This window comes from Emydura macquarii, unplaced genomic scaffold, assembly GCF_026122565.2.
Source record: "Emydura macquarii macquarii isolate MOO-44397 ecotype Brisbane River unplaced genomic scaffold, CSIRO-AGI_Emac_v2 contig_1229, whole genome shotgun sequence".
Lineage (NCBI taxonomy): Eukaryota > Metazoa > Chordata > Testudines > Chelidae > Emydura > Emydura macquarii.
In genome coordinates, this window is record NW_027131366.1 from 2,186,943 (window position 1) to 2,201,298 (window position 14,356).

The window sequence follows — 14,356 nt, forward strand, 5'->3', positions numbered from 1 at the left end:
TTCCAGTATCTAGAGAGTTCCCCATACAGGCTGGTCTAACAAGGACCTGGAGAGGCCTAACCCAGGTTCCGCTTACTGATTTTGCATGTCTTGTGCAGCTGCACAGCTGTCTGATCCTCCTAACAAGGTGCTTGGATGACCCCATCACCATAGTATCTGAACACCGGTTTCAGTTACAAGGGCAAATTAATCTCAGGGCACATACATCAACAAAAATGAGGATGTTCAAGTAAAGCTGAAAGTATGGCATTATATACTGAAGACCTGTGTTTTTCTTAGCTTGTGCATTAAAACCGCAGTCAGTGTGACACATTCACTGCTTCTGTAAGAATGCGTAAAGAGGAGTCTTGCCCATTTATGCCAGTGGCAAAATTTCCCCCTATGTACTTCAGTGCATTTAAAAACACAGCTGCACATGCATACAGATATCGAATCTAATAGCAGTGCAGCACTTAGACCATCTCTTCAGTGGGAGAGACACTCTGTGATGTCTACACATATCACCCATGTTCAATGCAAATATGAATTGTGATGCTTGTGCTTAAAAACACAAAACAACTCTTAATTGCTTAAGATACTTGTGTAAAGTTTGACAAGTAGTCACATAATATATCAGTTCCCCTTTAATTCACCTGTCAACACCCAAATTCAGTGTTTCCTCTGGAAGAGTTGTCAATGGCTTGATTAACGGCCAAAGCGGAGCCCTGGATGCAGGTTCTTATGTTGGTTAGGTGTCAGCTGAACTAGGGGTTTGGCTGATCCCAAGTTTTTCAGATCCTTTTATGATGCATTGATGTTTATAACTTGCATACAAATTCCATTAATCATTTGGGGCTTTTTTTTTACTTCAAAACAGTTATTTCAGTTCACCCTTGTGGTTCAGTTGTATCCACCTCCTTTGAAAGAAAAGTTCTAGCCTCCTAATCCCAGCCCTTCCACCTCTGATTTAGTTGATTTCTCTTGCACATGCACACATCTTTATATCTCTTCCTAGAAGCACCAGTTAGGATCTGGACTCCATTGTGCTAGACACTGAACACTCCTAAAATATAAGACAGGACTTAAATCTAGTTAGACAAGACAGAAAATATAGAAACAAACAAAAAGGTTAAAAAAAATTCTCATTCTATCAAATGTCTGAGATTTGAAATCTGGGTAGTATATACTGATTTATTTGTTCAAAACAACACCAGAAAAGACAAAACCCACCATCTAAAGAGCTCAGACCCTAAGCCTGTTTGCAGTAATCTTTCCTAGACATCTCTAAAGCCTCAGGCTTCCACCATTGCCCGTTGCATTATGTATCTGATCTGCATGGCCTGTGTCTTAATGAGATTTCCTTGTGTCAGGGACTGTTTTGCTGTATGCATGCTGCATGCCCCTTGTTCCACGGATGCATGGTGGTGGCAGTGTGCTGTTGCTTAGAAGCGAGGGAGGCCCTTGAATTGCCGTGGAGAGTCACCTAAAATATGTTGTGCAGATTGGGAAGTGGAGGAGTTCCAAACTCTCTCTCTCCCCTCCCTTTCATTACATGACTGCAAAAGGAGTATTAAATTGCTAGGTTATTGTACTGTAAATTTGCATTAATTGTACTGAAATATTCAAATGTTTAAGAGTTATCCTTGTGCTGCATTATTGTAATGTAAAGGGATAGCACTGATGCAATACCCAGTCTCTAACATTTGGTTTTCCTTTTTTTCTAGAGATCCACGGCCGACAAACCAGCGGGTCAACAAGCACGTCAATAATGATGTCAACCTCCGAATCCAAAATCTTACCATCTTAGTCAGAAACATCAAGATTTATTATCAGGTGTGCCTTCTGCTCTCTATGCTCTTATTGGTGAATGCTGAGGGTTATAGTGTTTCTGCTAGCGTATGAGTTAGTAGCCTGATAAAGAAAACTACCACAGGAAATGAAGAGGAAATTGTGTTCATGTAAAAACATTTTCAGCCATCATTGCCAGCTGTTACAGCTAACTTTTCTAGCCTTCATGGCCCATCAGCAGCTTCTAAAAAGGAAGGGAAAAAATGGAGTTTGAAGGATATGATATCTCTTTGGTTAATTGTGTAGATATTCAACTCTTCTGCAGGATCTTTGAAATAGGACTAATGTCTGAGGATATAAAACTTGTTTAAAACAAGTTGCGCTGCTTTTACCCTCCCTGGAGACATCTTGAAAGACCAAAGAATATTAAAATGGTCCTATACATATGTATTGTGTTTAAATAAGTCTCCTGAGAAAGTGACTACATTAGCTCCCATTCTCAGGCTATTCTCCTCCTGCATACCTTCTAGCTATATGCTATACACTAGAGGCAGCTGAATGGAGTATTGCATCTCTTGAGAGTGGAGTGTGGGAGAATAATGGTACTACATTAATTTCAATTACAGTTCTGCTGCTTGATGCCAGTATACTAGAGATGTGCCCAAAATATTACTGCCACCACTTGCTATCTGTATTAGGGAGCTTGCTAAAGAAAGTCTGAGTGTGAGACAGATTCATGTAGAAGAAAGTAAAATAGAATTGATAACTTTCAATGCACGTTATGGCAGCATGTTAGGAGAGTAGATTGTGTTGTGTTTTTTTTGATCTGAGGTGGTGTTGGCATTTCACGTATTTTTGAGGACAACAAACTTATGTCTTAATTGTTTAGCATTGTAGGTGTTGCTGGAATAGGTTGTCATTCATTTAAAAATAAATAACTTTAATTGTCCTGTTGATTTCTCTGTCCCAGCAGGGAAATCCCATTTCATCACGACAGGATGGGATTTCCTTGTCTATCTTTGTTATTACTTACTCCACACCATAGATCTGTATGAAGTTTTACAGGCATCAGAAGACATAGACACGGTGGATGAGGTAATATCTTTTATTGGCCTAACTTCTGATGGTGAAAGAGAGACTTTCAAGCCACACAGAGCTCTTCTTCAGCTTGACTGTCTCACCAACAGAAGTAGGGCCAACAAAAGATATTACCTCACCCACCTTGTGTCTTTAATATCTGGGCATTGACACAGCTACAACTATGCTACATACAACATTAGAAGGCATAGTCCTTTCTCTACAGTTTGCAATCCAAGCTTGTTTAATGTCTTGTTTCTGGGCTGTTGGGTTTTTTAATATAATCTAGTACGGATAGGCACCTCAGTAATACCTTATAACACAGTTTCTTACTGTTTGTAACAGGGAGCAAGACCTGAGGCTGGTGGTGGGAGGCATAATAATAAGATTCTTGGCATATTCCAGAAAAATATATGCTGTTACTTTGTCAGGCTAGTGCATCTCCCTGCCTCAGGAAACTTCTTGACTCAGGAATTTAATTTATTCTTAAAAATGTAAAATAATAGCAAATCTAACAAAAATTGTATTTTTGTGTCTATACAGTACATGTAAGGAGCTCACTTCTCCTTTGTCAAATAAAGGTCTTTAGGGCAAACCCAAGGCCTCATTGCTAATTTAGGAGAGATTCCCTTTTAAATGATCTTGCATAACCTTCAATTCCTGATAGCCTGGAAGGAGATCTGTCTGTGCAGCAACCTTGGCAGTTCTATATATGATGGATATATACCCCAAAAAAAAAAAAAAGTGCCATGTCCCATTTCTACTAATGGTTCTTGTATTTTGGATGGTTGCATGAGTTTTAGAAGCCCATCTAGTGTATATCATTTGAATTAAATGTTACGAAGTATAGCCAAGGCATTTAGTATGGATATTTCAGAGTGTACTAGAGAATTTTGCCATCTGAAACTTTTCATAGTAATTATTGTGAAACCTCTCCTCCTTTTGAACATTTTTTTAAAGTAGCCTGAAATCGGATGTCTTTTTGTATAGTTAAGTAATCTAAGTCAATAGTTCGAGATGAGGCTAGTGTGTTACTGACAGAAAACATCTAATCAATTTTCAGTGGCAGTCTGGAAGTGGGAGGGGAGGTTCCTGACAAACAATAGAAGCATGAATTGCTGCTTCCTCAAGGGAAACACAAGCTTAAAAAACAGCATGTTAGCCTTGGTGAATTCCCTTCACTTTCACCAAATGGACCCAAATCTAGTTTACAGCTAATTCCTTGTATTTGGTGGGGAGAGTGTATCTGAAGGGAAAGTAAGGGTGATTATTCTTTTGTATGTTATCAAACAAAGGGTCAAAGTGGGTGTCACAAAACAGAAGCCTCTTCCTCTCCCCCCAAAGACAAGAATAGAAACATGATGAGTTCATGGTCCCCTAATCCCTGTGTTTGTGGCAGAAGACATCAGTAGCTACTAAAATTGAACTATTTTTTAAACTATCACTCAAAGGCTGGATGGTTTTTTGGGTCCATATATATGTTTAGCATAATTGTGCTCAGTGTAATTGAATTTTATTTAACAAGGAGATCATTTTAATATTTGGTGGTATTCTTCTGAAAGTAAAGATGGAAATGAACCAAAACTGGATCCAAATGTCCCCCACAATGTTAGGACATTCCAGATCTGGATTGGAACTTTGAGGCGCTATCTCTATAACGGGCCTGAACCAAAACCCTGTATCTGAAGAGAGTTGGATATTGGGGGAAATTTGGATTTAGATCTGAGCTTTTATAGCTTGGACCCATCTTTAATTTTGCTTTGCTGGACATAAATGGGCTGGGCAAATGCACTAAAGAAACCTGATTCCACTTTAAAAGAAACGGTTTAAGTGGCTCTGATGATCACCTGGTGTCCTATCACTTGCAGTTTTCATTAACTGTCAAAAGCAATTCAAATTCAATGAAGATATGCCAGCATTACAGCAGCACAAAACCTTGATCGCTGAGGGCTGTAAAAGAACAATCACCAGTGATTTTTGTCAAGATGGTTGCAGTAAAACAGGGAGAAACATTAACTTTTAAGATGAGAGAATTTTGGGTTGGCTGGTTCCAATCTTTTAACAGGAATGTATAAAAAGGGGTTAGCTGTGGTGGCAAATAAAGTGTCTACCTTTTTCATGGCATGGCTGCACTTCTTGTAGGCCACTATTACATAGCCTGTAGAACTTCATCTCCTGATACTAAGCAAATTCTGTTGTGGGATTTCATGAGCAGAAATCCGTTCAAGAGGATCTGTCACTAATTCCATTTAATGAACATTGTGCTACCAGCTAACAGCAAAAATGCTCATAATTAACTTTTTGAACTTCTGTGATACTTGGGGAAGGCTTCTATGAGGGAGAATGTGAAACATGGTCATTGTGTCAGGGGTGGGTGTGTGTGTGTGTGTGTGTGTGTGTGTGTTGGAGAGCATGATTGCATTTTCTAGCTAATGCTTTGAACAAGTCGGAGACTGGCTGATCTTTGAATATTTGTGTTCGGGTTAAAATTCAGGCTAGCTTCCTACAGTGCATAGCACAACAGAGCCCAACCTACTTGACTGTAACTAATCTTTAAGGAGGCTGATGAACGGATTTCTGGAGACTAGATGGATCAAAGCATTGGTAGGTTTATACCTCTCTTGTTGGCGTATGTGTTTTTATGTCTTTAATGAACTGAAAATCAAAAAGGAATCCTACAAAAAGTAAAAATATGGAGGCATTTCTTAGGAGGTGTACAAAATATAACACAAGCATGTAGGGACAAAAACAGAAAGGCTAAGAGACAAAATGAGTTACACTTAGCAATAAACATAAAAGGCAATAAAAACAAGTTCTTTAAATACATTAGGAGCAAGTGAAAGGCAAAGGAAAGTATGGGCCCACTACTCAGAGGAGAAGTAGAGCTAATAACTGATGGCGTCAAGAAGGCTGAGGTGTTCAATACCTGTTTTGCTTCAGTCTTCACTAAAAGGGTTGAAGGTAAGCAGATATTCAATGCAATTAATTTGAACAACAAGAGGGAAGGAAAATAGGGCAGGAACAGGTTTAAGAACATTTAGATAGATGTATTCACACTGGTAGGGCCTGAAGAAATTCATCCTAGGATACTTAAGGAGCTAGTTGAAGCAATCTCAGAACTATTAGTGATTATCTATGAGAACTCATGGAAGATGGGTGAGCTCCCAAGGACTGGAGAAGAGCAAAAACAATACTGCCCTTTAAAAAGGGGAACAATGGAGACCTGGGAAATTATATACTGGTCAGCCTAATTTTGATTCCTGGAAAGATATTGGAACAACTTATTATGCTATCCGTTTGTAAGTAGCTAGAGGATAATGGGCTTATAAGTTATAGCCAGCATGGGTTTGTCAAGAACAAATCATGCCAAACCAACCTAGTTTCCTTCTTTGACATGGTTACTGGTCTGGGGGAGAAGCAGTAGATGGGATATATCTTGACTTTAGAAAGGGATACAGTCCCTTGTGACAGTCTCGAAGCAAACTAGGGAAATGTGGTCTTGAAGAAATTACTATAAGGTGGGCGCACAACTGGCTGAGAGACAGTACTCCAAGAGTAGTTATCTAAGGCTAGCTGTCCAACTGGGCGGGTATATTTAGTGGGGTGCCTCGGGGGTCAGTCTTCCGTTTTCTTTAATAATTTGGATAACAGAGTAGAGTGTCTGCTTACAAAATTTGCAGATGACACCAAGCTGGGGGGAGAGGGGGAAGGGGTAAGTTGTAGCTAGGACAATAGCAGGAGAACTTGGGAAAATTCTGAGTGTAGACACACCTTATTTTATTCTGTTTGGTTCTTATACTGTGCTTATCACCAAAGTACCCTTACTACACTGTTGGAAATGTTTTAGCCTGTATACACTAGCACTTAAACCATTGTCAAAACCAGTGCAACTGCATTCTTTACCAACAGTGGGTACAGAATGTGCTCATATGGACTAGGCTTTGGAACAGTTATTTGAAACAGGCCTGGGGCAGGCTGGCAGGACAGCCCGGGGAAGCTTGAAGTGGCTGTGTCATGCTTCCTCCATTTTGTTCATCAGCCTCTGGATCTGACACCTTTTATGGGCAATGAAATTCATTTTGAATTTAGTTTGAAAAACCAGAAGCAGCAAAAAGATCTGTTTCCATGTCTGCTACATCCGTAACTTTCAGAAATGCCAATATTCACTCAAATGGCACATACTGCATCAAAAAATCCCTATAATTTGCATGAAAGTTTGTGGCTGTGGGGAGAAAAAAAAATCATTGCTTGGCTAGTCTCTGTGTGGTTTTGAGGCATATCTTTCATTTGAAGAATGCAGATTGGAAATGCCTTTGGAAGAAGCACTTCATGTGTGGTCACTGCTGCATTTTGATGCCTATATTTCCCATAGTTGTGGCAATTAAGTCCTTCGAAAATTGCTTGACATTTCTAAGTAGGCTGGAAATAGTTGTGCATTTAAAAAAGAATTGCTGCTGAGACACAATTCAGAAATCAATTATACTCTGATAATAGCTCATGCTGCTTCAATAAGTAATTCAAACCTTAGAAGTTCCATAAATAATGGTGGGAGGAGTAAATGTAAAGTAATCCACTGAATGTACAGAGAGAACATTATATATATCATATTGCTCCAAATCTGAGTTCTGGTTCTGGTTAATTAGTTGTGCCCAATAACTGTTGCCAGCTGTAAACAAGTTTATATATAAAAACTTTGTTGAATTTAAATTTCTGCTGTAGTAGTAAGAAGAGTCCTGTGGTCCCTGATTAGTTGCTTAATTAATAGATCTCTTTAAGTAAACTTTATTTCTTAGTAATACTACATATTTTATGTATATTTCAAGCTCTCTCTCAGTTCAGGAACTCAAGGGATGAATTTTTTTCTTGAGTTTCAAAATCCAAGTTTGTAAACCACAATATTTGTCTCTTCTCAAGACCACAATGTCAGCAGTTCTAACAAATAATAGTCCCTTATAAATTCACCCAAAGTACTTTGCTGACTTCATACACTATCAAAATTGATAGTGTATGCAACTGAGAGCACAATTTGTTTGTAATATATATTTAACTGCCTGTATCATTCTCATGTTTGTAATTTTGAACATTAATATGCCTCCCAAAGGTAAGAGATTTTAAATTGTGATAACTTGTAACAGGATATGGGGAAGGTAATGGGCAAATCTGGCAACATTAGCTTCTGAATGTCACCTTGGGATGTGTTCATTCATTAGAGTTATGTAGTGTGGTCTCTGTAATTTTATCAGTGTGCCGCCTGTCACTTGTTTCTATATGGAGCTCTATTTCTCCCTTCTGCAAGTCCCTTCCTCCCAGTGGAGCTGCCCTGCAGGGCTTGGTTCAATACGGCTGGGTTCTTTCAGCCCCAGAATCAGTCGCGAGCGCACGCACACAGAGCACATCTGAGCAGGCAGGGTCGATCAGCACTTCTAAGCTGACACCCTCATATGCCCCAGATTCAGCACTGAACTTAGTTCAGCAGGGCAACAATAAAATTCATTCTGACACATGCACACTGGTTAACAAAGCATCTGAGCAGGCAGAGTCAATCAGCACCTTCAAGTTAACCTTAGTCGTGGTTTACGAGGGTGTTATGTCTACACTGCTGCCGGAATTCGACTTTGTTTAATTCGACTTTCAGCAGGTGATTTTTAGAAATTGCAGCAGTGTACACACTGCACTGGTCTCTTGTGTTCACACTGGCCAGCCTTAATTCGAATTAGAAAGCAGTGCAATGTGGGTAGCTATCCCACAGTGCAACTAGCCATGGTGGCTGTTGGGATAAGTGTCTTCGTCCCAGTATGCAATGCTGCTTCCCTCTCCTTCCCCCCCCCCCTCCCCCAACTAACAGGAAAAGGATTTTTGCACCATTTTTTTTTTTTTTTAAACTCCCTGCGATCACCATTGCTGGAGAGACATGGAGCCAGCTCAACTCTGCTCTATAATTGTGAGCGTGACAAGTATATTGTGGCTTATCTTGGTGTACTTTAGAAATAGAGCAAGAAGGCTAAGCAGAGACAACACTGATGCCACTGAGGCTGCCCTGCTACAAGACATCGAGCAGAACAATTCCCAATTGCTGCAGGCTGTAACGTGTCATCTGCAGTCCATGGAGTGCAGGTTCTGGTGCAGGGAAACAAGCACAGACTGGTGGGACCACATCATTACGCAGCTGTGGGATGATGATCAGTGGCTGCAAAACTTTTGTGTGCAAAAGGCAACTTTCCTCTAATTGTGCTCGGAGTTGGCACCGTCCCTGAAGCGTGCGAACACTTGCTTGAGACAAGCTATGACGGTGGAGAAGATAGTTGCTATCGCTCTGTGGCAGCTGGCAACCCCCAACTGTTACTGCTCGGTTGGGAATCAATTTGGAGTCTGTAAATCTACAGTGGGCATAGACGTGAATCAAGTGTGCAGTGCCATAAATAGATTTCTGTTATGAAGGCTAGTGACTTTGGGAAATGTGCAGGATGTAGTGGAGGGGTTTGCCACGATGGGCTTCCCAAACTGGGGGCATTGATGGGATGCATATCCCCATCTTAGCACCTGCACACCTGGCGACTGCAAGGGGTACTTTTCCATGGTCCTGCAGGGGCTTGTGGATCACAGGGGTCGTTCCACAGACATCTATGTGGGGTGGTCTGGGAAGGTGCATGATGCTCGTGTATTTCGTAACTCGGGGCTGTTCTCTACGATGCAGGCGGGCACTTTCTTCCCTGATCAAAAAATTCACATTGGGGGTATGGCAATGCCCATGGTGATCCTGGGGGATCCTGCTTACCCCTTGCTCCCTTGGCTAATGAAGCTGTACACCAGTCACCTTGACAGTGACAAGGAGTGTTTTAATAAGAGGTAAAGCAGTTGCAGAATGGTTGTAGAATGTGCCTTTGGGTGTTTAAAGGGTAGATGGAGGAGTCTCCTCACTAGGCTGGACATGAGTGAGAAGAACCTCCCTTCTGTGATATCTGCTTGCTGTGTTCTTCATAATGTGTGTGAAATGAAGGGGGAAAGGTTCCCCCAGGGTTGGGCTGTGGAGGCAGAAAGACTGGCCGTCAATTATGAACAGCCAGATGCCAGCACTATGCTGAGAGCTAACTGTGGAGTGCTTTGCATTCGGGAAGCTTTGAAAACCAGGTTCTTCAATGAGATGCAGGACTGATTTCTGTTCCTGTCTGTTATTTGCCTTTGATGATCCCCTCACCCCCCTTCGATATCTGTGCCTGACAAATCCCTCCTGAACAAGATCTGATTTAATAAAGAAACGTGTTGAAATGATGCAAAACTTTATTTTTTAACATTGAGGTCATGGGGGAAGGGTGGGGAGGAGGGTTCATTCACTGTCTCCTGGGGTAGGGTGATAGCTTGCTGGCCAGCAGTCAGCGTGGCCACCGCAGCTTTCTGCTCGCCTCCACCGGGGTGGAGGAGAGCATATACTGCATCCTGGCCAATCTCCTCCGAGACCTCTTCGGGACGGGGGAGGGGGAAAGGGAGAGTGGCATAGCCCTCGGTTGAGGAGCATTATGGAGGGGCTGCAGCGGGACTCTGTCCTGCCTCCGCTCCTCATGAAGGTGCACAAGACGCTGGAGCATGTCTGCCTGGTCCCGCAGGAGTCATAGCATCTCCTGTGTGGTGCTGCGATCGTGGTCCTGCATTTGTCCCATGTTCTGGGACAAGGTCAGCCACCTCGCTCTTTGTTCTCTCTCTCTGGCTGCTGAGGCGTTCATGAGCTCCACAAACATGTCATCTCTGCTTTTTCCCCTTTTTCTAATCTGAGACATTCTGTCCACAGCACTTCTTAAGGGTTGGTCCACTGCCAAGGTGTCTACAGAATGAAAGAGAAATAACGAGGTAGCCACAGTTAGCATAGTGAAGAACATGATACAAATGTAACAATGTAGATAATGATCCCGTTATACAATGTAGCAAATGATTTCCTCTTCCTGCTTGTATTTCAAACCCTTAAAGAAAGGAACTGTGGACAGTGTGGTGGGGCAGGGGGAGACTCTGCTTAAAACACATGAAGCCATGATGCTGGCTATCTTGATTGCAGAGAAGAATCCTATGCTGGATTACAGTTACAATATTACATGGTTTCAATTGGGGTAATAGGAAAATCTAGCCCAAATTTGATTACAAAAGTCAGGTTTAGAAAGTTTTTTACCTGGAGTAAGAGGAGATTTAAAAAAAAAAAAGTGTGCTTAACCAAAGAGAGAGAGCGAGTTGGGTCTCACCAGTCAGTGAAGCTTGATCAGTCGAGGTTCCCAGGAGACAGGCTGTTCAGCTTAGGGTCCGGAGTGCTTGAGACAGGCAGAGCTCCCAACACGATCAGTGAAGGTATTTCAGTCAGAAAAAGGTGACATCCCAGTGGAACTGGTGCAGCATTTGAATCCAAACACCAGAACAGAATTTTGAACTAGATATACTCTCTCAGTTGGACAGCAAACCATTGATAACTACTCTTGAAGTACAGTCTTTCAACCAGTTGTACTTATAATAATTTCTTCAAGACCACATTTCCCTTGTTTGCTTCTGAGACTGTCGCAAGGGACTATATCCTTTTCTAAAGTCAAGTTATATCCCGTGTACTGCTTCTGTCCTAGGCTAATAACCCCGTCAAAGAAGGAAATTACATTGGTTTGGCGTGATTTGTTCTCAACAAACCTATGCGGGCTGTACCTTAACTCTATTATCTTCCATTTTCCTACAACTGATTGTTTATAATTTGTTCTCATATCTTTCCAGGTATCGAAGTTAGGCTGACCAGTCTTTAATTCCCTGGGTCTCCTTTGTTTGCCCTTCTCCAGCCCTCTGGGAGCTCACCCATCTTCCATGCATTCTTGTAGATTATTGCTAATGGCTCTGAGATTTTCAGCCAGTTCATTATGTACCTTGGTATGAATTTCATCAGGCCCTATGGACTTGAATACATCTAACTTACCTAAATATTATTTAACCTGTGCACTATCTACAGTATGAAATATGAATTATACAGTGTTAGATGGATTCTAAAGAGCCATTCATATACTACAGTTATGGGTGCCATATAAATGAATTCCTTGTTCCAGCACAGACTTTCTGTGTGAGCAGGCAGTCACTTAGTCTCTCTGTGCCTCAGTTCCTCATTTGTGAAATGGGGATAATGGCACAGCCCTACCTCACAAGGGTGTTGTAGAGATAAGTACACTAAAGATTGTGAGACAGACAGACTATGGTAATGGGGGGGCCATATAAGTACCTTAGATAGATGGATGTCTAGACTTTCTGGATGTACCAGAAAGTGAAGCTGTGATACTGTGTAGTAAGATTTATGCCATCTGTAACTCTGGTGGAGATAGACAAATTAACCATTTTTTTCCAAGTGTGGTGGCTAATTTGGAAAGTTACCAGTATTTTGAGAGCTCCTATTTCAGATGGTTCAGGGATCTCACCAACATGCCATTGAAAACTTGTTATTAGATTACTATCTGTGATTCTAAAATTCATTTTAGCTGATATATTGGATTATGTCTGAAAGCTTAATACAGCACTGAGCTTTGAGAGCACATTTCTCCCCCTGAGGCTCGGCATACAGTTTAATTCTGGATGAAATGGTGACCTCAAACAGATGGGGAAAAATAGCTCAGCTTTTAAATGTCTTTATGGCCTGTAATTTCCTGGAGCTGGAATATGGGAAAGGACAGAATAGGCTGGCATGTGCCTGTGGAGATAGCAAGGGACCATTTCCTAATAGGTATTTGTGTACAGTAACTAGCCCAACAGGGCCCCAATCCCAGGCAGGGCCTGTGAGTGCTCCTGTACTATAAATATTAAAGGATAGCAATCAAGATGACTCTGAATTCTAGGCTCATAGCTTGAATGGAAAGTATGTGGAGGAGAAGGGCTGTGCTATTGTCATCAACTGTCTTTTTTGTTCTAATCCAAGGTTTCAGTGGGTTAGTTGTTCTAGCTGGTGGCATTAGTAGCAAAGTAGTAGCCTGTGTCTATGAGCTCACAGGATCGGAGCCGATGTCTTCAGCTGTACTAGCACTTCATCTTGAAAATAGCAGTTTTATAATAGTTTGTAACTTGGCCATCATTTTAACACAGTCTAATTTTTTTTCTCCCCTCCTTCCCCCCAACAAGGTGTTGGACCTGCAAATAATACCTCCAGGGTATTTTTTTTAATTTTGGAAAAAATGTTTGCGCAATATAGTTTTTTAAATCATAGGAATTCCAGAAAAAAAGTTACTGTTTTTAGATTTGCTTTTAAGACTGTCATATGTGCTATAGAAATGCAAAGTAGTATTTGCTCCTGGAAGTCACATTGTTGCAAATAGTTGTCAATGTTTGTCTGAAATACCCCGTTCCCACAGCAGGTGTAGATCCTACTGGGAAAATATGTCAATAGGGTTTGCTGAATCATGTGGACAGTGGCTGATTACCACACCTGGATATAAAAGAGTTTGGAGTGTCTCTCTAGACAGAGGATCTAGAGTGTGGATTGAGCAGACCTGATATAGGAACAGAGTAGTCAAGGTGGAGGAAAAGGTTTTTGTTCTTTTGTTAATAAAGGCAAGCTCCAGGAAGGAGGTGAAATTTTGACACCACACAATGTGGACTTTGTGTCAGAGATAGTTGTGAAGCTCACCTGCTCACAAGTGTGTGTTAATCTGAAATTTTGTCATCTACTAATCCATAATATGCAATAATGCTTCTGGGTTCATTGGTTTGTTTTTTAATGGGGAAGATTTTTAAAGAGGCTCTTGGTTTGTGTGTGTGTGGGTTTTTTTGTTTTTTTTTTTAAAGTAACAGCTGTGCTAGCACAACAACGCCTGTTTCTTAGCTCTCCGAGACGATTTAAATGTGTGCACTGATGACTTTGCTGTCTAAACCACACAGCATTGTACAATCTAGATGGATCTGGCAGCTAAGGAGTTAAGCTTTTAAATTCTATCAGGCCCTAATCTGGCCAATAAAAGTCCCTAAATAAGAATCAGTTCAACAGACTGAAATAGCCCCTGTGGAGCTGTCACTGTCTGTCAGTTTAATCATTTGCATTATTAAAAATCCCTAGATATTTATTCAATCTAGGTTTTTAGACTGTCTGATGACATGGATAGAGCCCATTAATTCTGCTATCCCTTTTAAAAACCCAGCCTAACTCCTGTAAAGTAAGATATCCTACATGCCACTTCTGAATACCTCCCTCCATTAAAAATTGATATGTTGGAATTATTTAATATCTTTAAAACCTTTTAACTCATAAGCTTAGTCCTTCACTCAGAAAAATGGATCCAAATTGTTGAATTTAGTCCTCTCATGTTAAATGGCTAATTTAAAATAATTGTAAAATCTATTTGCTTTGAGGCTTTAAAAGAAAATGCCATTCTTTCCAGGGCATCTTAAATACATATTTTTGTTGGAAAGCTGGCTCCATAGACTAATGTATAAAAGATCCACCAATGGGGCATTTGGAATGGAATCCAGGGTCCAAATGGTGTTCACTAGGAGACCTTTTTCTGTTAACCTCTTTGGTGCA

General features: G+C 41.0%; 1 protein-coding gene across 4 annotated transcripts in view; it reads left to right on the forward strand.

Annotated features, from left to right (window-relative positions):
* Positions 1 to 14,356, forward strand: part of CCDC88C (coiled-coil domain containing 88C) — a 129,871-nt gene that overhangs the window by 11,613 nt on the left and 103,902 nt on the right. For all 4 annotated transcript variants that reach the window (XM_067547077.1, XM_067547079.1, XM_067547080.1 and 1 more), the window contains exon 3: positions 1,704 to 1,812. In XM_067547077.1, coding sequence (XP_067403178.1) covers positions 1,704 to 1,812 — 109 coding nt within the window. The remainder of the gene's footprint in view (positions 1 to 1,703; positions 1,813 to 14,356) is intronic.